Here is a 25,187-nt window from a genome sequence, read left to right on the forward strand (position 1 = left end):
CATTTTCCAAACAGTGGTTTGATAAAGTTTCCACAAACGGAGAAATTGTGGAGAGAAAATGGTTGTTATACTCTCCATATCGGAAAGCATGCTACTGTTTTGTTTGCTTTTTGTTTTCAAAGGAGCATTTGTCGTCTGTGTCAAACTTTGGAAAGGAAGACGGTTTCTCCACTTGGAGAAAATTAAATCCAACAATACCTGACCATGAGAAAAACCCTTCTCATAGAGCTCACATGAGGGAATACCTGAACCTTGTAGTTCGACTCCATCATTCAACTACGATAGATGCTGAACTTCAACAGCAAATGTCTGCTGAAAAGAAAAGATGGAAAGCTATAACTGAACGGATTGTCGAGGTTATATCCTTTCTGGCAAAACAGAATCTGGCCTATCGTGGACATCGAGGAGAAGGAATATCTGGGTTATCAGAGCCAGGGGAGACAGTCAGTGAAAATACAGGAAACTTTCTAGCAACAATCAGACTTTTGGCCAAATATGATGACATCTTAGCAAAACACTTGCAGAGAGGGAAAGAGAAACCAAAAAGTGTCACCTACTTGTCCAACAGAATTCAAAACAAAATAATCAATCTTCTTGGTGAAACTGTCAAGAAAAATATAATTTCCGAAATTAAAGACGCAAAATATTTTAGCATAATGTTGGATTCAACTCCAGATATTGCCCATGAAGATCAGGTTTCTGAAATTCTGCGTTACGTTCATATTGATGAAAACAGAAAAGTAGAAATAAAGGAGACATTTCTGGGATTTTTTCAAGTCAACAAGAAAGATGCAGTCAGCCTGGTAAATAAAATTCAGGAAAAATTGGAAGAAGACAAAATTTCCATGAATGACTGTCGTGGTCAAGCATATGTTAATGCAGCAGTTATGGCTGGAGTGAGAGGAGGTGTTCAACAAAAAATTCTTGAAGTTAACCCAAAAGCTGTGTTTGTGAACTGCGAGAACCACAGCCTCAATTTGGCCTGTGTCCATGCAAGTGAGGTGCAACCTGTTGTTGTTACATTTTTTGGCATTCTAGAAAAACTCTTTACTTTTTTTTCTTCATCTACTTCTCGTTGGGAAGTGTTAAAATCATTTGTCACTCGGACTGTGAAAAGACAGTGTGACACAAGATGGAGTTCCAGCCATGATGCTGTGCAAGTAATCCACGAAGAGTGTGACAACATTATTGCAAGCCTTCAACACCTGCTGGAAGGAGAATTTTCAAGGGAAACTAAATCTGATGCAGGATCGCTACTGAACTCTATTCAACAGTTCCCATTTATAGCTTTATTAAATTTTGGTACTCAGTTTTATCATCAGTGGAGAAAGTCTCAAAACGTTTGCAGGATCCGAAAATGGGGTTCCATGAAGCTTCTTGTGATCTGAGAGGACTTATTCATATCTTGAATTTGAAGAATGACGAAATTATCCACAATGCAATAGATTTAGCCAATGAATATTGTGAAAATTGGGGAATACCAATTGCACGAACAAGGAGAAGAAGAATAATGCCTGGAGAGTCAGCAAGAGATAGTGGACTGACGGCACAAGAAGAAATGAATAGAGTAATGGTAGAGATTGTGAACAGATTAAAAACTGAAATTGAAGACCGCAGTGTCCGTCTTCAAAGACTCAGTGACCGATTTTCTTTTCTTCTGAACTTGAATTCAGGAGTGATTGAAGATGAACAAGAAAGAGAGAAATTAAAAAAGGAATGTTCAGACTTTGCAAATTATTATGACAATGATGTGGTTGCAATTCAGTTATATGACAAAATTATTGATTTTGTGATGCTCCTTCGAGCTGGAGGGAATAGAGTTCCCCCTGATCCTAAAGATGCTCTAGAGTCTTTACTGCAGTATGGGAGGGATGTCTTTCCGACGCTGTGTGTTTCATATAGATTACTGCTTACAATCGCATTTTCAGTCGCAAGCTGTGAAAGGTCATTTTCAAAACTGAAATTAATAAAAACATATCTGAGGTCTTCTATGTCACAGGAGCGACTGACCAACCTGGCTTTAATAAGCATTGAAAAAGAATTTAGGGCAGCAGGGGTAGCATGGTGGTTAGCATAAATGCTTCACAGCTCCAGGTTCCCAGGTTCAATTCCTGCCTGGGTCACTGTCTGTGTGGAGTCTGCACGTCCTCCCCCTGTGTGCGTGGGTTTCCTCCGGGTGCTCCGGTTTCCTCCCACAGTCCAAAGATGTGCGGGTTAGGTGGATTGGCCATGCTAAATTGCCCGTAGTGTCCTAGAAAAAGTAAGGTTAAGGGGGAGTTGTTGGGTTACGGGTATAGGGTGGATACGTGGGTTTTGAGTAGGGTGATCATGGCTCGGCACAACATTGAGGGCCGAAGGGCCTGTTCTGTGCTGTACTGTTCTATGTTCTATGTTCTAATTTCTCACAGCTGATGTAAAAAGTGAAGTAGTTCAGGTGTTTTGTGACAGGAGGTATCATTTGGGGAAAAGAACTTAATAAATTTGATTGATTTATATTAAAATCGAATAAAGCGTTTATTTCATGTTTCATCTGTGTTTATATATTCAAAATGTTTTCCTTTCTCATAATATTTCTCAGTATATTAGGCCTTATACTTGAGTCTTTGGGGCATACAATCAAGATTTGCCCCGGGCATCACCAGACCTCTGCACGCCACTGGCCCCCCCAACAGGACAAGACTGCACACAACAGCCGGGAGCGCAACAGAACCGGAGGGGGTTCACCCATCATGCACCCCCTGACAATGTTCAAGCAGAGGGCACTGGACCTTGCTGGGGGATATGCCACCCGGGAGGTCGCGTAATGCGAGGTTGGAGGTGTAGAACCAAGTGAGACAACCCTGCATGACAACCACGCCCCCAGCCCATCCTCTGTCCCCTCACAATCTACCCACTGGACCCCCCATCCTCTGTCCCCTCACACTCTACCCACTGGACCCCCCATCCTCTGTCCCCTCACACTCTACCCACTGGACCCCCCATTCTCTGTCCCCTCACACTCTACCCACTGGACCATCCTAGGCCCGGCCGAGCTAACTAACCCCGTATTATTCTGTTCCCTAGGGCATGCTGATGAACATCCAGGGCCATCTGGTGCCACATACAGGCGACCATCCATGACAACCACCACACCCAGGGCCGCACGCCAGAGGGTGGCAGGAGGGCGGCCAGGAGTGCCATCCTCCAAATCCGGGACTCTCGAGGAGGACGCACAGAGGACGGCGACGCAGTCAACGGACTTACCTAACGCTGAACCAGACGTAGGCCACGTGCGCCCTGCACTGGGATATGACTGGGACCAGGACACTGGTGAATTTTTGATGGACGAGGACCTAGAGCTTGTGGCACTGCTGTCTCCCACACCATCCACCATCCCAGAGACACTCACCTCGGTTGGGCAATTAAGTGATGAGGCTCCTGGGTCACGGTCTGGTGTGCACCACACAGCTGAGCCGGTACAGCAGGTGGAGGTCGGAGCAGCCAAGGGGCTGGACGGTCGGAGGGCAGCCCAGACCCAGCATCCAGCTGGCGGCCAGACGTTTCCTGTGTTCCTGGATTTACTCAACCCACCTGGACAGCCGATGCATTTTGAATCCTAGGGACACAATGACGGAATGAGGGCCATCATCCAGCAGCTGCAGATGCAGTTAGAGGAGTCAAACCACGTCCAGGAGCAGGGAGTGATGCTGCTCATGGCAGCCACCCAGGCTGACACCGCACGGGTGGTATCCGCGGTAGAGGCAATGGGTGAAACTGTATCGGCCATGGGTCAGGTTCTGCAAGGCATTGGGCTTCACGTGCACGAGTCATCCATGGCCCTGGAGAGGGTTGCCCTCTCACAGGCAGCAATGCGCCAGAGCCAACATGACATTGCCGGCGCGCTACGGGCAAATGAAGAGGGACACATAGTAAGTTGGCATGGGTGAAGGGCACAGTTTAGTTGTAGGGGCTAGGGCATCTGTACATAATATTCACCATTAAACTCACTGTTGCGCCTTACTTGTAAGACTGTGTGATTTTTCCGTTGCCACAGGGATCGTGATGGTGACCGAGTGTCGCTGGGGTTGACGAGCGGTGAAACTTAGGTGCCGGGTGTGCAGTCCCTCCCCCCCCCCCCCCCCCCCCCCACTCCCACAGCTACCCCACGCGGGCACGTGATGGAGTGTCCCTGACGAACTCAGCGACCACCGAGATGGATGGTTCAGCTATTGCCATGAATCAGACTTTGTTTAACGATTCTGAGCTCACAGCTCATCGCAAAGCGGGCTGTCATCATTCAACATGGCACTGATCACACCTGCTGACACAGCCATCAATGTCGTGCCATACCGTTTTGCCGCAGTGGTAAGGGGTGATCTCGAAGTGCAGCAGTGTACACGGAGCGGGGGTGTGTGGGGGGGGGTAGGAGTTGTGTGCTGACCATCTGCACGACTGGCGCTGCAGGTGGTAGTGGTAGTGTTCAGCGGTGCCGTCGCACGCAACGCGTGAATTTTGCAACCACCAACACGTCGCGTGCCCGCTGTCCTCGCCGGTGCCATCGTGCAGCCTCCTGGACATTACCAGCACCCGGGTCGTGTCTGTGTGCTGCGCCCGACGCACCACCAACCTCCTCCACCTCCTCCTCCGTGTTGGCACCACTGCCAGTGGCTTCTTCCTCCGACTCCCCTCTGCATTGCAATGTTGTTCAGCGCACAGCATACCACAACAATGCGAGCGACCCTGTCGGGCTGGTACTTCAGGGCCCCTCCGGAGCGGTCCAGGCACCTGAATCTCATTTTCAGAAGACCAAAGCAGTGCTCCACCACACCCCTGGTTGCTGCATGGGCCTCATTGTAAAGGGTCTCCGCGTTGGTCCGAGGCCTCCGTATGGGCGTCATCAGCCAAGACCTCAGTGGATAACCCCTGTCGCCCAGCAAACAGCCCCTCAGCCGGGGGGGCCGTCCCTCAAACATAGCAGGGATGAATGACTGCGCAAGAATGGACGCATCATGCACACTCCCAGGGAACCTTGCGCACACGTGCATGATCTTCATGTGGGGGTCGCATACCACCTGGATGTTCATGGAGTATGTCTCCCTTTCAAGTTAAAAATCTTGATTTGTTGCCCATCAATGCCCAAGAAGTAGTATTCGTTCGTGTATTCATTTTGGGTTGAAAGCTAAGGACTGCATATCAATGCACTCCCAAATGAGCAAGTTTATAAGAGCTGGGGGAGGTCTGCAGAATAATTTATTTCCATGCTCCTGGATTAGGAAATGGAAAATAGGCCAGGATTTCCTCTACCAATCACTGCGCTGTGACTCTTTTCAAAATTGCATGGACATTTGATGAAAAGTTGGATGCAAAATTCTCTCAGTGTTGATTTGATCCTCTAATTGACATTTACTATCAGAGCTTATATTTGCTGATAGCTACTTGGTGGCAAATTAATCCTGGTATCTGTTGAACCCACCCAACTAAAAACTAAACTGGCATAGAACAAAGCACATTTAGTGGAGAAAATTTTGAAAAAAACTGCATTAAAGTATAAAAACATGCTCCATGATACTGATTTCTCAGACAACAATGAGGATGAATTATTTTCTATGTGTGTCTGTTTAGAATACTTACTCGCAAGACGTTCATAAGAAATTTTAAATCCCTGGTTTGTTGGTGACTTCTTGTGCAGAAATTCTATTATAACTGTACGGCCAGTGGAGGTTACCTCCAATGGCAATGGCACTTCATTACAATAGTTTCCTGCAATGGCAATAGGAGGTTGACCAGCATCATAAATGATCAGGCTGTTTTCTCGACAGTTTGAGGTGTGTTGAAGGTACAATTCTTCAAGTTTCAATGTAATCTGTTGAAGAATAAGAACATTATAAAGTATAATGTTAGTTTTCACAAATATTTTAATCTTTCAAGCCATGGGTTGATGACAAATGCAAATGGAATTTGAAATATTTTCATAAATTTTAAACCAATGTGAAAAAGTGCAGCTAGCCTGCTGATGATATGCTGAAATATTAGTTATAACCTATTGGTTCCAATGAGGAACCTGTAAGAATTTGATCCAATCATACTTTATTATCCAAACCTAGATTGTAATCTATTAAAAAAGGCACTCTGGCAAATTCTATTTTATGCAGTTGAAGCTAAAGCACTGTTACATTAATGACTCTGGAGATTGTTATCACAAACACACTGCCCTTAAATTCAATTACCCTCAAACAGGCACAAGGATTGCAATTTGCGATTATTTCAGGACCATATTGAATACAGTGCAAGTTCCAAACATTATGCTGCCTGCTCATTCCCATTATTTCCATCACTGCAACGTTCATTACCGGCACACATCAACAGGGATCCAATGCCATAGGTGCTTAGAATTGCTTAAACTCAGCCTGTTAAAGCTTTAACCTTGTTCAAGCTTTAACCCTGTGAAAGGCAGGGGGTGTTATGGTTGCTAGTCGTTAGTTCATTATAATAAGAATAACCTTTATTATAACAATTATGCTGACATTAACACTGCAATGAAGTTGGGGAGCATCTGTAGGGAGAGAAAAGAGCTAACGTTTCGAGTCCAATGACTCTTTGTCAAAGCTCTGACAAAGCTTTGACAAAGAGCCATCGGACTTGAAACTTTAGCTCTTTTCTCTCCCTGCAGATGCTGCCGGACTTGCTGAGATTTTCCAGCATTTTCCCTTTCGTTTCAGATTCCAGCATCCGCAGTAATTTGCTTTTATACTGCAATGAAGTTGCTGTGAAAAGCCCCTAGTCGCCACATTCCGGCGGCTGTTTGGGTAGACCGAGGGAGAATTCAGAATGTCCAAATTACCTAACAGCACTTCGTTTGGGACTTGTGGAGGAAACCGGAGCACCCAGATGAAACCCAAGCAGACACAGGGAGAACGCGAAGACTCCACACAGACAGTGACCCATGCTGGGAATCGAACCTGGGTACCTGGTGCTGTGAAGCAACAGTGGTAACCACTATACTACCATACCACCATATTGTGCAATATGGTGCTCTGTAAGAATCACATGAACTGTTGGAGCATTTTCAGATGCTAAGTGGGGGATCTCCCCTCTTAATTCCAGCTCAGCTACCACAAAGACTAACGGAGAGAGCAGCTCTGGTTAAGACGGCTTTAATTTCCAAGCTTGGCCAACGTATGAGGGAGAGTGATTTGGATAGGTGCCAAAACCAACTTTGCTTAATATTGCTTTAGATTCAGCAGTTATATAATTTCCAAAAGTCAGCAGCACAGCCTCAGTTGGACTCGGTCCAATTCTTGCAGCTATAGATTATACCGTGACCAATGAATTTTATTTTAGGCAGCCTGGTAACTTCATGATCAGCTTATGGTGTAGTCATGTCTGCTCATTGGCCATCTGTTGTTTTCAAGACCCCCTCATCCATTTTCCTTCCCTCCCATCTCCTCTTAGCATAATGTGGTTCCCAACTGTACGATTGTCTATCTGTGTACGGGATATCTGGAGTTGCTGTTGAGAACTACATCCTCTGGATGTGTTTCTGTTGACCACATTTTATGATTCTGCCTTTCTCAGGAATGTGGTCAATATAGCGAGCTTAAATCCCACCATACATTGCAGCCACTACTATTAGCAAGAGTTTAAATGCTTGTTACTGCTATGTTCCTAAAATACATGTTTAATGGTTAATAATGATTACTGGATATCTTTTCTATGCTTAGTTTCAGTCTTCAATAAATTAACTTATGTTGAGCTATTTATGCTAATACTTATGCTAGTATTATTCTAACTATCTGGTTTGAAGGGGTCTCATCTCAGGACCCCTCTTTCAAGAACAAAGAACAGAAGTAGACCACTCAGCCTCTTGAATCTGCTTTGCCATTTAATAACATTATGGCTGATGTGTTAGTAACCTCAAATCTGCATCCTGCCTACTCCTGATAACTTATCATCCACTTGCTAACCAAGAATCGAGCCACCTCTGGCTTAAAAGTATTCAGAGTGCTTCCACTACATTTCCAGAAAGAGAGTTCCAGAGACTCACAATCCGCTGAGTGAAGAGATTTAACCCAATCTCTGTTTTAAATGGGCAACTCTTATTTTAGGACACTGACCTCGAGTTCTTGATTCTCCCACAAGAGAAAACATACTCTCCATATTCACCCTGTCAAAACCTCCAAGTCTTTTATTTTTCAATCAAGTCATCTCTTCTGAACCCCAGAGGATAATCCCTAGACTGTTCAATCTTTCCTCACAGGAACTACCCACCCATTCGAGATATTTGTCTGGTAAACTTTCACTGAGCTGCTTCCAATGCATTGACATATTCTTTATGTTAAGAAAACAAAGGTCGGGTGGCACAGTGGTTAGCACTGCTGCCTCGTGGCACTGAAGGTCCGGGTACAATCCTGGCCCTGGGTCACTGCCCATATGGAGTTTGTATATACTCTCCGTGTCTGCATGGGTCTCCCTCACAACTCAAAGATGTACAGGGTAGGTGGATTGGCCATGCTAAATTGCCCTTTAATTGGGAAAAAAAATGAATTGAGTACTCTAAATTTTAGGTAAAAAAATAAATAAAAAAAGGAAAACTAAGGTATCTTTAAGAGAATTATATTTTCATTGGTAAATATTAGAAATAAGTGGATTTAATTTAGTGTTCCTATGTCAGGAAGGGTAAACCGATAGTTAGATTCCTGCAGAACAGAGATGTTTGTATGTGTGGGGTTTTGGTTCAATTTTTGGTTTCAATTCATACTGTGCTTTTACTGAGAAGTTACGGTGTGAAGAATACATATAAACTGGGCAGAAGCATGAAATTGTTGCTCAGGAACCTGGAGCCCCTTTTATGGTGAAAGCCATTTTGAATTCAGTTATGGCTGAATCTGTTTGCAGTTGGAGACAGGACACCAGGGAGTGAAAGGGTGTGATCCTCCTCCACATTGCTCTGGATAAGCAGCACGCCACAGCACAGCATGGCGGTTGAAAGGTGGAAGACCTCGCTCGCGAGACATTGCAAGGGCGCCACACACAATGGGCGGGATCACTTTTTAGTAAATCTGTATAATAGAGCAAGGCAATAAGTCTTACTCTAATGTGTAGATTCCCAAGGTACCTGAGACTTTGGTATTCAACCCTTCACCTAGAGATGTCGGGCGGATATCGTTTCGTACAGGCCCCACAAACAGGTACCTGACGGAATGCCACTTGTGGGCATCTCCAAGGGGATCGGAGGCTCCCAGCTGCATACCCTTTAGGCAGGGTGGTGCCTTGGCACTGCTGGTGCCACCTGGGTATCCTGGCAATGCCAGCCAGGCACTCTGGCAGAGCCACCTCGGTGCAGGGGTGAGTGGAGGGAAAGCGGGCTGAGTGGGTGGGAACAGGGGGTAATGAGGGTAGTTGTGAGGGGGGAATGGGAGTGAAGCGGGCAACGGGGTGAGCGCTGGAGACAGAGGTGAGTGAGGGAGATGGGGCTAAGCTGGTTGGGGGGAGAGGGTTGAGTGGAAGCAGGAGTGGGGGAGGAATAGGGGTTTAGAGGAGGTGGACAAGGAGTGAGTAAGGGGATGGGGTGAATGGGAAGTAGGGTTAATTGGGGGCAGGTGGTGAGGGGGGAATAGAGGTTGAGTGGAGGGATCAGAGGATTCACAGGCTAGTCTGACTATGAGACTGACTTCTGGTGCTGGGCCATAGACCTCTTGGAAGGGCTGCACAGAAGGGAGAAAAGGGAAGCCGTGGTTCCAGAGCGGTTGGATCAGGAAGGAGGTGGAGGTGGAATTTATCATGGACTAACGGTTCCACACAACCACATGGTGGGAGGGATAGGCAAGAAGAAGACATCAATGATCAGGACCCTGTTGCAGCTAAGACCATTCAGCTAGAGCTCACATGACATGCTTGGAGTTAGACTCGTTACGCAATTATACCCACTCAAGTAACACTTTTTGAAAGTGTCAATAAGGGCTCCACCCTTGATGCATGGACTTCCAAAAGGAATGCTGCTATGGCGTGAGGCCATTCCCCAACAGAATAAACAAATATATCCTCTTAGAAAGAAGACATCAATGATCAGGACCCTGTTGCAGCTAAGACCATTCAGCTAGAGCTCACATGACATGCTTGGAGTTAGACTCGTTACGCAATTATGCCCACTCAAGTAACACTTTTTGAAAGTGTCAATAAGGGCTCCACCCTTGATGCATGGACTTCCAAAAGTAATGCTGCTATGGCGTGAGGCCATTCCCCAACTGAACAAACAAATATATCCTCTTAGAGAGGTGCGCATGGCACACTGCCTGATGATAGAGCTCCTGTATAATGGTATCTATAATCGAAGGTGAGTAAAGGGTCAACAAGATGATGTTCATTTATATCAACACGAGATGGCATCACTAAGTAGTCTTATAAAAGGCCGTGTATCTCAGCATTCTGGGAGAAGGATCGTGTGAGGTTGAGTTAGAGTGTTGGTTTTATCAGAGAGACATAATAGATTACTGTAACATAGATTCAGTACTGTTATTTTGTTAGCTATTACTCAGTAGAGCGTGTGAACCATTTAAAGTAGAGTAAAATAAACTAGCTTTGTTTAAAAGACATAGCTTAATGTTCTTTGTAAACACTATGACTTTTGGCTATCTTAGAGAACAATACAAGGAACATTACAGACATGTCCATTGGCCAATTCCCCCATGCGTAAAATTGAGTGCAAGCTCTTGGAGTCAAGCTTCTGACAATGCTGGCACCTGAGATGAGAAGTCAGGTTGCAATAGTGCCCAAAGCTGTTGCTACTCAAAACAAATTGTCTGGGGCTGGTAAGGGGTCTTCCCAAGCAGCATAACAACTAAGGGCTGGCACCAATGCTGTGGTAAGGACATGAGTCAATTTACTTTGAAAGGCGGCTGCAGACTATAGTAGTCCTGAAAAGAAAAATAGTAACTGCCTGCAGTAAATGTTTGTGACTTGAAAGATTTCAGCTCTGAATCATTGAGGAGGCTGAGCTGGAGACACTGTGACAGATCAAGAAGGGAGAAAGTTACCTGGATGCTTTGTTTCAGGATGTGGTCACACCTTGAGGACAGGACCTTCTGGTTTGGAAAGTGGTCACAGACAGGATTATATGACTACAGCTTATGCAGCAAAGAGAATCCAGAGGGTGAGAGTGCAGGAATGTCAGCCTCTGCAATTGTACAAAAGGTTTGACGTTCCATCAGTTAACTTGGGCGAGGGGTTGAGCTGACTAGCCATGGAACTGCGGTACAGGAAGCCATTCAGGTTGGGGGGGGGGGGGGGGGAGGAGCACACAAGAACAAAGCAGTAGTGTGGAACAGTAAAGTGAGGGGGAATTGACACCGTTCTCTGCAGCAAAGAGCCTGAGTTCTTGTCTGCCTGATGCCAGGGTTTGGGATATCTGTTCTGGGCAGGAGAGGAGTTTTTAGTGGTAGGGGAGGATACTGTTATAATGTTCTGTGTACTTTCCAATGACATAGTAGAATGGGGAAAGAGGTTCTACATAGAAAGTTTGAGAACTTAGACCCTAAATTGAACAGAACCTTTAAGGTTATTATCTCTGGACTATCACTGATCTGTAGCAAATTGGCATCGGGTAATGTAATAGCCTGCATGGGACTTATCCAGCTGGGGATGATTGTTTTCCCATGTTCATTGGGCTGTGCGTTAACCCAAGACTGGTATAAAAGGCTGTAGAGCCGGCTAAAAAGGAGTGAAGATCCAGTGAGTTGCAACTGGGCCCTGTGCACATGCTGCTGTTTGCCGGATAAATGCATTTTATTGAACTCGTCAGACTCCCCAATCCTTTACCAAACTGGTGACATGGGTACATTGGGGCTGTTGGTGTGCTGCCTGTTCAGCTGAGGCACCTCCCCAAAATTTTCTTTTCAATTTTGGACTAAGGTATGGAGTATCATTGCTGAGTTGTTTATTTGGATCCTATGAGGTTGTGGAAGGCAAGCAGCAGGCCAAGATTCTGTCGCCTGTTTGTGGAGCGCGTATGCTGGGAGTGATCAGGGGTCTAACATGTCCTGCTGTATTGGATGTGATACCGACCAAACAGCTTCTGGTGCTAAATGCCCAACATATCTGTCCATTTCCACCTCACATTGTTTCACGATTCTGGCTTGATGGGGTGGAGTGTCCACCTGGGAGTCTATTTTAGATTTTGCTGCCATCCTTTTGGAATGTCATTTAGGTTGTGAGTGCGTCGTCATGTTTGAAAGACCGTTCCATGACCACTGGGACTGCGGGATGTTCTGCCTGACAGTGCGGCTGCAAATTTTGTGCCTGAAGACGCTGATGGGTTGCTGTGCACGTTGCAGAATCTGTTGACGTTTAGTTGACTGCAGGCTCTGTATGAGAATTCTGGTCCTGTGGTAGCGTGTGCGGGACTCCGCTTTTTTCTTGGATTTCGTTTTATGTGTGTGCACGATATGTACTGTAAAAACTTCAGAGCGGCTGTTCCTGAGCATTTCGGTAGGAGCTGCACATCCCCTTTTTCCACACTGGCACTGTGATGGGCGTTCAGGTGATATGTGATGTAGAGCTGGGCGTTGCCTGATGCCGCCTTCCCCACCTGGGGTCTCTACAGATGGAAGGTACGTCACGCAGATTGGGCCTTGGGTTGAAGGGTCAGGCACCATGGCGTGCACCGCTCCAGGGTTCAGATGTTCGCGTCTTCACCCCCTGCGTGACTGGTGGGGGTGTGGGGCCAGATGTAATGATTGGCTGGGTACATGCTGGCCCATCAGCTCCCCTGTTCTGTGGTGCCTTGTTTATATTGAACATTTGTTTTGATTTTTGTTTGTTGTCCGACCACCGTGGGTGTTGCACTGGTTTTTGTCCCCTTCTTTTTCCTCATTTAGTTTTTCTTATCGTCTCCTCCCCATGGTCGTCCTTGTGAGGTGGAGGGGTATAATAATCTACGTATGACACATCCAGCTGGGGATGATTGTTTCCCAAAGCTCATTTGACTGTGAGTTAACCCAGGACTGGCATAAAAAACCGGCCACTGTACTGCCGGTTAAAAAGGTGCGAGGAGCCGGTGATATATAACTGGGCCCTGAAGAAAATTCCAAAAGTACGAAATAATCAATGGTCAAAAGACAGGGAAGAAAAAATGTAATAACTATCACCAGAAAAGAAGTACGAGAGTAACAAATGAGGCTAAAAGGACAATAAGTCCTGATGGATTGCATCCTAGGATATTAAAGGAAGTAGCTCCAGAAATAATTGATGCACTGGTAGTAATCTTCCAAGAATCTTTCAATTCTGGACAAATCGCAGGAGTTTAGAAAATTAAAAAAGGGAGACAAAAAAAAACAGGCAACTCTAGGCCAGTTACTCTAACATCTGTCATTGGGAAAATGTTCATGTCCATTATAAAGCATGTAATAGTAGAGCATTTAAAAATACATAATATAACCAAACAGAAGTCAGCATGGCTTCACGAAGGAAAACTCATGCCTGACAAACTTATTAGAAGCCTTTGAGGTAGGAACAAACAGAATAGAAGAAGGGGAGCCAGTAGATATAATATACTTGGATTTCTAAAGAGCGTTTGATAAGGAACCCCACAAAAGACTGATGAAAAAGATCAGAGTCGATGGTATTGGTGGTCATATATATAGAGAGGGTTGGCTAACAAATATAAGACAGAACTGGGATAAGAGGAGAATTTTCAGGATAGCAACCTGTAACTAGTGGAGTGCCACAAGGATCAGTGCTGGGGCCAGAATTGTTTATTATACATATCAATGACTTTGACAAGGGAAATGAATGTCAAGTTTGCAGTTGACACAAAAATAGGTGGGAAGGCAAGTGGTGAGGATAATGAAAGAATCTACAGAGGAACAGAGGCAGTTTACGTGAATGGACAAAAACTTTGTAGATGGAATATAATGCTGGAAATCGTGAAGTTATGCATTTTAGTAGGAAGAATAAAGGAGCTGCATATTACAATATGACACCCTGGTTCCATCAATCGCAAGGAACAACAGGAGATGACTCTGAATTCTGGATTCATTTATTGGCTGCTTACTAAATCCTTCAAACTGACATCACTGGCTTTGCCACAGACCTGAAGGGGAAGTCGTGGGTTAATTCATCAGACCAGGGGTGTTTTGGTTTTCCTAAAGTCTGTAGCTTAAGCAAAAATCCCAATATTTCAGCAGCTAACAAGAAGGCTGTAGATTAATGGCAGTCAACAGGGCAGGAATTAAAAGAAAACATTGAACTGGCAAAGGTTTTACAACAGTATCCTAACAATTATTTAAATAGTGAAACACTTCGGACAGCTACAGCACAGCAGGATTTAGGTGTCCTCATGCATAAATTATAAAAAGCTTACATGCAAGTTCAGTAGGTAATTAGGAAGGCAAATGGAATATTGGCCTTTATTTCCAAGGGAGCGGAGTATAAAAATAGGTAGGTCTTGCTAAAACTATACGCGGCACTAGTTTGACCACACCTGGAATACTGTAAACAGTTTTGGTCCCCTTAGCTAAGGAAAGATATATTGGCATTGGAGGCAGTCTAATTCACTAGGTTGATCCCGGGTCATAGTGTCATAGAATCATACAGCACAGAAAAGGCCCTTTGGCACATCAAGTCTGCACCAGTCAAAAACAACTACATAACCATTCTAATCCCATTTTCCAGCACTTAGCTCATAGCCTTGTATGCCCTGGGATCGCAAGTGCACATCTAAATACTTCTTAAATGGTATGAGGGTCTCTGCCTCTTAGATGTTATGAGGGTCCCACTCTTATAGGCACAAAGTCCAAAACTCCACCACCCTCTGGGTAAAAAGGTTTTCTCTTCACATCTCCTTTAATCCTCCTGCCCCTTACCTTAAATCTATGCCCCCTGATCATTTACCCATCCACCAAGGGGAAAGTTTCTTTGTGTTTACTCTATGCCCCTCATATTTTTATACATCTCAATCATGTTCCCTCTCAGTCTCTTCTACTCAAAGGAAAACAATCCAAGTCAATCCAATCTCTCTTCATAACTAAAACTCTCCAGCCCAGGGCAATTCTGTAAATCTCCTTGACCGGGGGTTGGGTTCAGCGATGATACCTGTTAAAACTGAATCGTTAGCATGCCACGAGAGTAGTTTTCATAAGTTGTTTTATTAAGGATTGAGATGAATTATAGAACTGAGTAATCATTATTAACCATTAAACATGTATTTTTTAGGACATAGCAGTAATAAGTAATCAAATGGGATTTAGGATAGCTAACTTGACCAAAAGGACATTACTGCTGACATCTTGTCTTTGTGAAACAATTCAGGCTGCTGGTTCTGTTGTTCTGCTTCTCACAAATAGTCGGTAAGTTGCTGGGATTGTAAGCAGCTGTCAGGATGAGGATCAATCATGCACTGCTTGCGATTCTATTGGATATGTTTAAAAGAGGCAGCTACAGGGATTGGATCACGTTCAACTGGGGTGGGCTATTGATTTTTGAACATTGTATAATTATTGTGTTTGGGTCTTCTTTCAGCAGAAACAGGTCTTGGCCGATATCCAGTCTGTCTCCGTGTACACGTAACAAGCTGATTAAATAAGCCATCTTTGTCCAGGTTGTCATGTTTGTTCCTCTCTGTACTGAGCTGAGCCACAGGGAATCACCCCACGTGGAAGCTGACTCAATACACAGGTCTTGAAACCACTCCTATATCATTTGGCGCTGTGAGCTCAGACGTACACAGGAGTCTGGCAGAATGATCTGCCTCCTAAATACGGGTGAGTACATTTCAATTTACCACACGGTAGATAGAGGAGTTACGGATCAGGCAGTCGGATCCAGAAGTTGTGCAAAAGTTGCGAGTAGGTAGCAGTGGACCACACGCAACACTGAGAACGCGCTAATGTTGGGTGGGCAAAGACGACTTTTGTGCCACGCAGATGAGCAGAGCAGGATAAACCAGCGGCCGTTGAAAAGATTGGAAAGAGTAGGGCCCCACGACGATTCGATGCAGGCCAAAACAGTGAACCCCAGAGGGGCTCAGAGTAAGTGGCCAGTCAGACAAAGCTGGTGTTATTATTCTGAGATTGTACGTGTAACAGGATTTGAAACCCTACTGTGTCGAGCAGCTGTGGATAAAAGGGGAGGTAAAAAACAAAAATAACAACAAAGATACATGAATTGAGCACAAAAGTTAACTGTTTAGCATGCTATGATTGGTTTTTAAATTTCCCCTAAACATGTGTGTAATTTACTATTTACAAGATTAAATTGTGGATGTATGGGAATTCAATAACGCCAGTTAAAGTAGAAATTCTAAGCATGCATCACCCTGGCCCTGATGAAATACATCCCAGAGTGCTAAAAGAGATGGCTAGGGAAATGCAGATGCACTAGTGATAATTACCGAAATTCACTAGTCTTTGGGGTGGTCCCGGTGGATTGGAAATTAGCAACATGACACCACTGTTTAAAAAAGGAGGTAGGCAGAAAGCAGGAAATTATAGGCCAGTGAGCTTAACTTCGGTAGTAAGGAAGATGCTGGAATCTATCATCAAGGAAGGAATAGCGAGGCATCTGGATAAAAATTGTCCCATCTGGGCAGACGCAGCATGGGTTCATAAAGGGCAGGTCATGCTAACTAATTTAGTGGAATTTTTTGAGGACATTACAGTGCAGTAGATAACGGGGAGCCGATGGATGTGGTATATCTGGATTTCCAGAAAGCCTTTGACAAGGTGCCACACAAAAGGTTGCTGCATAAGATAAAGATGCATGGCATTAAGGGTAAAGTAGTAGCATGGATAGAGGATTGGTTAATGAATAGAAAGCAAAGAGTGGGGATTAATGGGTGTTTCTCTGGTTGGCAATCAGTAGCTAGTGGTGTCCCTCAGGGATCCGTGTTGGGCCCACAATTGTTCACAATTTACATAGATGATTTGGAGTTGGGGACCAAGGGCAATGTGTCCAAGTTTGCAGATGACACTAAGATGAGTGGTAAAGCGAAAAGTGCAGAGGATACTGGAAGTCTGAAGAGGGATTGGGATAGGTTAAGTGAATGGGCTAGGGTCTGGCAGATGGAATACAATGTTGACAAATGTGAGGTTATCCATTTTGGTAGGAATAACAGCAAACGGAATTATTATTTAAACGATAAAATATTAAAGCATGCCGCTGTGCAGCGAGACTTGGGTGTGCTAGTGCATGAGTCACAGAAGGTTGGTTTACAGGTGCAACAGGTGATTAAGAAGGTAAATGGAATTTTGTCCTTCATTGCTAGAGGGATGTAGTTTAAGACTAGGGAGGTTATGTTGCAATTGTATAAGGTGTTAGTGAGGCCACACCTGGAGTATTGTGTTCAGTTTTGGTCTCCTTACTTGAGAAAGGATGTACTGGCACTGGAGGGTGTGCAGAGGAGATTCACTTGGTTAATCCCAGAGCTGAAGGGGTTGGATTATGAAGAGAGGTTTAGTAGACTGGGACTGTACTCATTGGAATTTAGAAGGATGAGGGGGGATCTTATAGAAACATTTAAAATTATGAAGGGAATAGATAGGATAGCCGGGGCAGGTTGTTTCCACTGGCGGGTGAAAGCAGAACTAGGGGACATAGCCTCAAAATAAGGGGAAGTAGATTAGGACTGAGTTTAGGAGGAACTTCTCACCCAAAGGGTTGTGAATCTATGGAATTCCTTGCCCAGTGAAGCAGTTGAGGCTCCTTTCATTACATGTTTTTAAGTTAAAGATAGATAGTTTTTTGAAAATAAAGGGATTAAGGGTTATGGTGTTCGGGCCGGAAAGTGGAGCTGAGTCCACAAAGATCAGCCATGATCTAATGAATTGCGGAGCAGGCTCAAGGGGCCAGATGGCCTACTCCGCTCCTAGTTCTATGTTCTTATGTGATGGGAACAAAGATTTGGCATTCATAATGTGTTGAGTGAAATGCCTTTGAGATTTAAATTTACTAAAAGGATTGGTGATGCCAAAGAAATCATGTGTTGAGGATTTGAAATGAAAATGAAATGAAAATGGCTTATTGTCACGAGTAAGCTTCAATGAAGTTACTGTGAAAGGTCCTAGTCGCCACATTCCGCCGCCTGTCGGGGAGGATGGTACGGGAATTGAACCGTGCTGCTGGCCTGCTTGGTCTGCTTCAAAAGCCAACGATTTAGCCCAGTGAGCTAAACCAGCCCCTTGGATTAAATGGAAAAGAAAGATAAATGAATCAAACAAACAGTTTAAGTTTAATAATGAAATAGGGTAGTGAACCTTGTTAATTACTTTAACCGAAGAACAAAAGCCTGCTGTGAACTTTACAAGCAGAAGTATCGTGTTTCGTTTGTTTGGAGGAGATTTTGTGGAGTAATGTTATTATTAAGATTTATCTTTTCTGAGGAATTATTATTTTCATTTCAAAACACTGCTGCTGAAGTTGCGTTTTTTTATGTTTAATCATTTAAGTGCTTTCAAGTCCAAACAGTTGACAAAAACCTGTTTTCTTGGCCAGAGGACAGGCGGAATTCTCCGCTCCCCACGCGGCGTGAGAGAATCGCGGGAGGGCCTCCCGACACTTATCACGCCCCCCTGCGGCACCCAGCGATTCTCCCCCCCCCCCCGCCACCCCGCTCGGAAAATCGCCACTCGCCGTTTTTCACGCCGAACGGCGATCTCCGAGCCTGATGGTCCGAGCGCCGGCCCTTCACCAGGTATGGTTGCTGCATGGTGAAACGGGCGCCGATGCCTGTTTGGGGCATCTAGAGGCACGATTGTCATGGGAGCACCACGACTGTGCTCGGGCGGGGACAGGCCCGAAATCGGTGCCCGCCGATCGTCAGGCCAGCGTCCAAACGGACGCATCTTTCCCTCGGCCGATTTCACGACGGGCCATCCGATTTTTATTGGGAGCGAAGATACCTCCCATGTTATCCTGAACACCCATGTGGGAATTTTAATCTGGGTATAAATTCACACATGTAAGAATGAGGCCATATTAATTTAACAGGATGATTGATTTGAGATATCTAAATGATTATGTCGGATTCTGTATTGGATTGATTTGTGCTTAAAACTTGGGTCAGGTTGAAAAATAATTATTCCTGACACAATTGATATTGGTCGGAAGAAAAGAAACAAAGTTTGAGGGACCAAAAATGGGTGTAGATTAGAGACTGATAAAAATCCCTCCTCGTGTTTCTGGTTAAGTCAAACAAAGGAGGGTGGTGACGTAATGACGTCCAGCTGAAGGCTTTTACCCCGCCTCTCTTCATACATCAGATTTAATGTTGCCTGTTCACAGCTGAAGGTGTTTTTTTTTACAGGCATTAAGAATTTTAACTTTTATTGACAGCTGAAGAGGTTTTCTTTTAACAGAATTGCAAATTTTAATATTGACTTGTCTGAATGGATCTTTTGTGTTTTACTTTCTAGGTAACTGCCAGTGGAACAGGATTTGCAGTAGCTTCGAGGATTTGAGAATTTCTAAGTGACTTTTCAGTAGTGCAGCAATAGCTGGCATGATCTAGTGGAGGGGTAAAGCAACCCCTTGTGAAACCCATCCAAGATTAGCAAAGGGAGGAAGGACTAGCAAAGACAAAGTAGAGTGCTGGGAGAAGATACAGGCTTTTCAATCCACACAAGTTAATGGAGAAGGGGTCCACCCTGTGGTGGCTGGGCTTTAGTAAACCATTCACACTCTCCTGCCAGACGGGCTAGTGGGAATATAGGCCGACGTAGTAGCCCAGAGGCATGGGGATGAATTAGACCAGTGGAATATTACTCTCTGCCCAATGGAGATCAGTAGCCACAGGCATGCACCGATGTGTGCGGGTCTTGGCTGTGCACTTCATGGGCAATAATGCATCGAACCCCATGACCTGATGGGTAAGCTAATCCTCCCTATCCCTCACACAATTATTCAACTCTTAGAGGCTGAAAGACTGAAGGGTGACTTCGGGTAGTAGATGCTCAAAGTGGGAAGCTAATATTTTACCTGGGGACAGACATGTGGAAATCTGTAAAGATATTAGGGAAAATCCACGATAGAGGTTAACAACACAAGGAACGGAGCATAAATGTGTTGTGGAAGTAGAGGATGGGCACTAGTGGAGGCTTGGTAGAAGAGCCACTAGTGGTGAGAGGGAGTGAGCAACTTGTATGTTGATGGAGCGACTCACTGTGTACATTGACCGTTGGGACGCTTCTGGCGTAGTTCATACCTATATGACAGCTGGAGTAGGCAGGGGTTTGTGACCTCCAGTGGAGGGACACATATAGCATGAGAGTTTAATCAGTGACTTGATCCTGGCTGCCAGACAGCCCTTAGAAGTAGCCGTGATTAAAGTCTAGGCCCATCGGAGAATTGAGAATTATACGCAGTAGTAAGATAACAGTTGGGCCGATCAGGTTGCGAGGAGGACCTATTACAGCAAGAACGGGTGGAGGATGCAGACTCCAGGAATAGCAGCTGGGAGGCTGCAGGCAATGTTGATATTGATGTCAGGCAGGTGCAAGAACAAGCACTAGTGGAGGAAAGGGGGGGGATGGAGAAATAACAGGAGATGGATGGGCCATGATGGAATCTGGAGGAGATGGGGAACAATAAAAGCATCCGTGGCTGTGCAACAATCCCTGTTGTGGCATATACCATGGACAAGCACACACAGGGAGAGACAATATGATCAAGCTGTTAAAGCAATGTTGGTGGTGGAAGGGAATGGACAGGGATGTGGTCAAATTCTGCCAGCGATGGATACAGTGCACCCTGGTAGAACCAGGCCATCCCTGCCAAGATAAATTGCAAGTCAGCCCCGGCCCAAGGGACATGGGAAAATTGCAACTAGATTATACTGGGCCTTTGCCTCAGGTACAGGGTAGAACATACTGTTGGTGATTGTAGATCAATTCACCGCGTGGGGGGAAGCATTCCTGTGTCAGGATGCCACCGCTAGGTACCCGTGGCTTTTACTATTGGCTAATGAAATAATACCAAGGTGGGGGTGCCACTTCAACTGGATTCTGACCAAGGGGCCCCATTTTCACGGGGAAGTCATGAGGGAGGCTTGTGGGGTTTTTGGCATCCAGCAAAGATTCCATATCCACACCATCCTCCAAGCTCGGGAATGGTAGAGTGGATGAACCAATCCTTGGAAATAGCCTAGCCAAAGCTCTATTGCAGGAAGGGAATAATTGGGTACGGGTCCTGCCAAATTGTTGCGACAAAAGAGCCACTCCCGTCCGGGGAATGGGTCCAACCCCTTTTGAGTTAATGCCAGGAAGAGCAATATGCCTCCCGGAGGAGGTGATAACTGGAGGAGTGGAACTTGAGATAAGCCTGCATGCCCTTAAGGGTCAGGTAATTGCACAGCAACAGCATAGAGGATTGACCAGACTGACTGGAAAGGATACCCCTTCACTACTGACACCAGGGGATAGGGTCATGGTCAAACTCATGACAGGTAAAAGGGCCAAGGGGTTTGATGGGAGGGACCCTATGCAATAATCATCACTGGACAAATATGTGCCTTAATAGACGAGAAACCCGGTCCGCGGTGGCGGCACTGGACGCAGTTGAAATCATACCCTCATGAGTCATCCCATAGTCACAAGGATTGAGAGAACCCTCCGGTGGGTGGCGAACCCAAGTAGCCATAGCATTGCCAGCTGCGGCACTTGTAATGGGACTTATCTGGATTTGTAGATGGGTCACCACAGTGGCTCAGGAAATGGGACTCAGGAACAGAGAGGATGGATACGAGGAAGGAGTGGTGATGATATGATTGATATAATACTAATTGAGCGCCGGAAGATGTTGTTTTATTCCTACAGGATTCTATTGCTGGCACACTTTCTGATCCCATCTCATCTCTGGTTGCAGCCATTAACATCGGGCCAACTCGCCAGGGACGCGGAAGGAGCCATACATTGCTGAAGCCAAGCCCAGTGATCGCATGTATACTAATGTCACGCGGGTGCATCGGGATGCTGTTAATGTTATGAGAGATGCAAAGGGGAGGAGTGGTGTAGGTTTTTATTATGATGACACGCAGGAATGTATGCACAAACAAGACTCTATATGTCCCTGCGGGCGGCTTATACGAATTCGTGCAAATCCGAAATACCTGGGCCCTATATCAGTTGGGAACCCAGGTTCATGGGAGTTACAGGTGATATGGAAAGCTGGGATGCAGGACCTTTGCCCCAAGGCGGGATGACATTGTTTTAAAAATATACGATCGAGGAATGCCATCGATGGCCCAATTCACCCTATTGTGAACTTGTAAGTATGGGGGACTGTCTAGTAATTCCACTGTGTGTATCCCTGCCAGGCACCTAACCATACTGACAAACCCTGAGACGATATGTGAAGATTAACAGCTTTGTATTGGGGAAGTGAGGTAGGCAGCCAGTCAGTGCAGGAGTCCGAGAATCAGGTGGGATATTGTAGAAAAGCAAGGACTTCACAGGGTATGGGTGGGAACCAGGCCAAAGCCTACCGCCATCACTGTGACACCGGTGAGCTCTGGCTCGATTACAACCACGAGTCCAAGGACAACCCCAGAAGCCCGGAATGTGCTGAGCATATCACTAGCCACACTGTGGGACATGGGTTAGTCTGACCCTCACTGATGACTCAGTGATGATGATGAATCAGTGCCGATGAATTATAGGATATGCGACATGTAAGAGTTATGATTTGATGTCACCAATCTACACTTACCAGTCTATTGCTGTGGTCTAGGATTGTTTGTAGCCTTGGAGAGGGGGATTTTGGGACGGGTGTTGATGGAAAATACGTTAAGCGACAAAGAGAGACTTAGGGGAACTGACCGCCCTTAACATCGCGGAGATAAGTGAAGGGATTGAGGTTATGAAAGGGCAAATGAGAGCTGCAGTCAGGATATATACCAGGATGCCGAAACGGCTACAGTCCTTAGCCAGCAAGTCAATCAGCTTGTGTGTAAGACACATAAACAGTTGTAGCCATATCAGACAACAATTAATGAGTTACGTCGTATATCAAGCGAGGGCATTGTATGTGAATTACCAGGGCATGATGTTGTTCTAACCACTTTATCTGAGTTATTACCATTGGCCGACATGAACAGAACTCCCATACAGGGATATGTCCAGTGTGAAGCGGATGACCTCGAGTGACATGACAATGACCAGCGGATTCACTGATATGTCCAGAAGGACTTCCACATTTCCCGCGCTTGCGGGCCGATTGGGAAGGGCTCTCGGGAGGCAGGCAACATCAATGACCACCTCGGAACAAGGAGCTGGAGCTCATCCAGACTCACGCCGAGAAGGCTGTGGAACTGTTCAGTCACAGAATATTTACTCTACAATATGGAATTGGGGATATGAATGCCAATATCCATCCATGGATACTTATAATATCGCACGTTGTTGTACTTTTGCGGTTGTTTATATTGTTCGTCTTATTATTATGCTCTGTGCCTCAGATGCTGCATTAGGAAATGGCAGACTACCTGTTTCCCCCTAGTTAAAGAGGAAACTGTTACAGCTCTTACCCTGTTGAATATTCCACACATAATAAATAAACCAGGGGGGTTTAAACTAATTCAGCAGGGCATGGGAACCTGGATTGTAGTTTTGGGGTACGGGGAGATTGAGAGTAGAGAGGTCAGGAGCACAGATTTGACTTCGCAGGAGGGCGCCAGTGTTCAGGTGGTGGTTTGAAGTGTGTCTATTTCAATGCCAGGAGTATACGAAATAAGGTAGGGGAATGGCAGCATGGGTTGGTACCTGGGACTTCGATGTTGTGGCCATTTCAGAGGCATGGATAGAGCAGGACAGGAATGGTTGTTGCAGGTTCCGGGGGTTTAGTTGTTTTAGTAAGGTCAGAGAAAGGGGGCAAAAGAGGGGGAGGTGTGGCGCTGCTAGTCAAGGACAGTATACGGTGGCAGAAAGGATGCAAGATGGGACTCTTCTTTCCGAGGGTAGTATGGGCTGAGGTTAGAAACAGGAAAGGAGAGGTCACACTGCTGGGAGTTTTCTATAGGCCACCTAATAGTTCTAGAGATGTCGAGGAAAGGATGGCGAAGATGATTCTGGAAAAGAGCGAAAGTAACAGGGTAGTTGTTATGGGAGACTTTAACTTTCCTAATATTGACTGGAAAAGATATAGTTCGAGTACATTGGATGGGTCGTTCTTTGTACAATGTGTGCAGGAGGGTTTTCTGACACAATATGTTGACAGGCCAACAAGAGGGTGAGGCTACTTTGGATTTGGTTTTGGGTAATAAACCAGGCCAGGTGTTAGATCTGGAGATAGGTGAACATTTGGAGACAGTGACCACAATTCGGTGACCTTTACATTAGTGATGGAAAGGGATAAGTATACCCCGCAGGGCAAGAGTTATAGCTGGGGGAAGGGCAATTATGATGCCATTAGACATGACTTAGGATGTGTAGGTTGGAGAAGTAGGCTGCAAGGGTTGGGCACACTGGATATGTGGAGCTTGTTCAAGAAACAGCTATTGCGTGTTCTTGATCCGTACGTACCAGTCAGACAGGGAGGAAAGGGTTAGAGCGAGGAACCGTGGTTTACCAAAGAAGTGGAATCTCTTGTTAAGAGGAAAAAGGAGGCCTATGTGAAGATGAGGCGTGAAGTTTCAGTTGGGGCGTTCTGCTAATTACAGGGAAGCGAGGAAGGATCTAAGAGAGAGCTAAGACGAGCAAGGAGGGGAAATGAGAAGTCTTTGGCAGGTAGGATCAAGGAAAACCCAAAAGCTTTCTATAGGTATGTCAGGAATAAAAGAATGACTAGGGTAAGAGTAGGGCCAGTCAAGGACAGTGGTGGGAAGTTGTGTGTGGAGGCTGAGGAGATAAGCGACGATACTAAATGAATACTTTTCGTCAGTATTCACTCAGGAAAAAGATAATATGTGGAGGAGAATGCTGAGATCCAGGCAATTAGAATAGATGGCATTGAGGTGCGTAGGGAAGAAGTGTTGGCAATTCTGGACAAGGTGAAAATAGATAAGTCCCCGGGGCCTGATGGGATTTATCCTAGGATTCTCTGGGAAGCCAGGGAAGAGATTGCTGAGCCTTTGGCTTTGATTTTTAGGGCATCATTGGCTACAGGAATAGTGCCAGAGGACTGGAGAATAGCAAATGTGGTCCCTTTGTTCAAGAAGGGGAGTAGAGATAACCCCGGTAACTATAGGCCGGTGAGCCTAACGTCTGTGGTGGGTAAAGTCTTGGAGA

At 45.4% G+C, this 25,187-nt stretch overlaps 1 protein-coding gene across 1 annotated transcript in view; it reads right to left on the bottom strand.

Moving 5' to 3' along the window:
- The window catches only part of LOC119971596 (embryonic protein UVS.2-like), a 129,373-nt gene that overhangs the window by 38,248 nt on the left and 65,938 nt on the right, over positions 1-25,187 (bottom strand). Inside the window, exon 4 of the mRNA XM_038807376.1 lies at positions 5,611-5,842. Within this exon, the coding sequence (XP_038663304.1) occupies positions 5,611-5,842 (232 nt within the window). The remainder of the gene's footprint in view (positions 1-5,610; positions 5,843-25,187) is intronic.

Source organism: Scyliorhinus canicula, chromosome 9, assembly GCF_902713615.1.
Source record: "Scyliorhinus canicula chromosome 9, sScyCan1.1, whole genome shotgun sequence".
NCBI classification, from domain to species: Eukaryota; Metazoa; Chordata; class Chondrichthyes; order Carcharhiniformes; family Scyliorhinidae; genus Scyliorhinus; species Scyliorhinus canicula.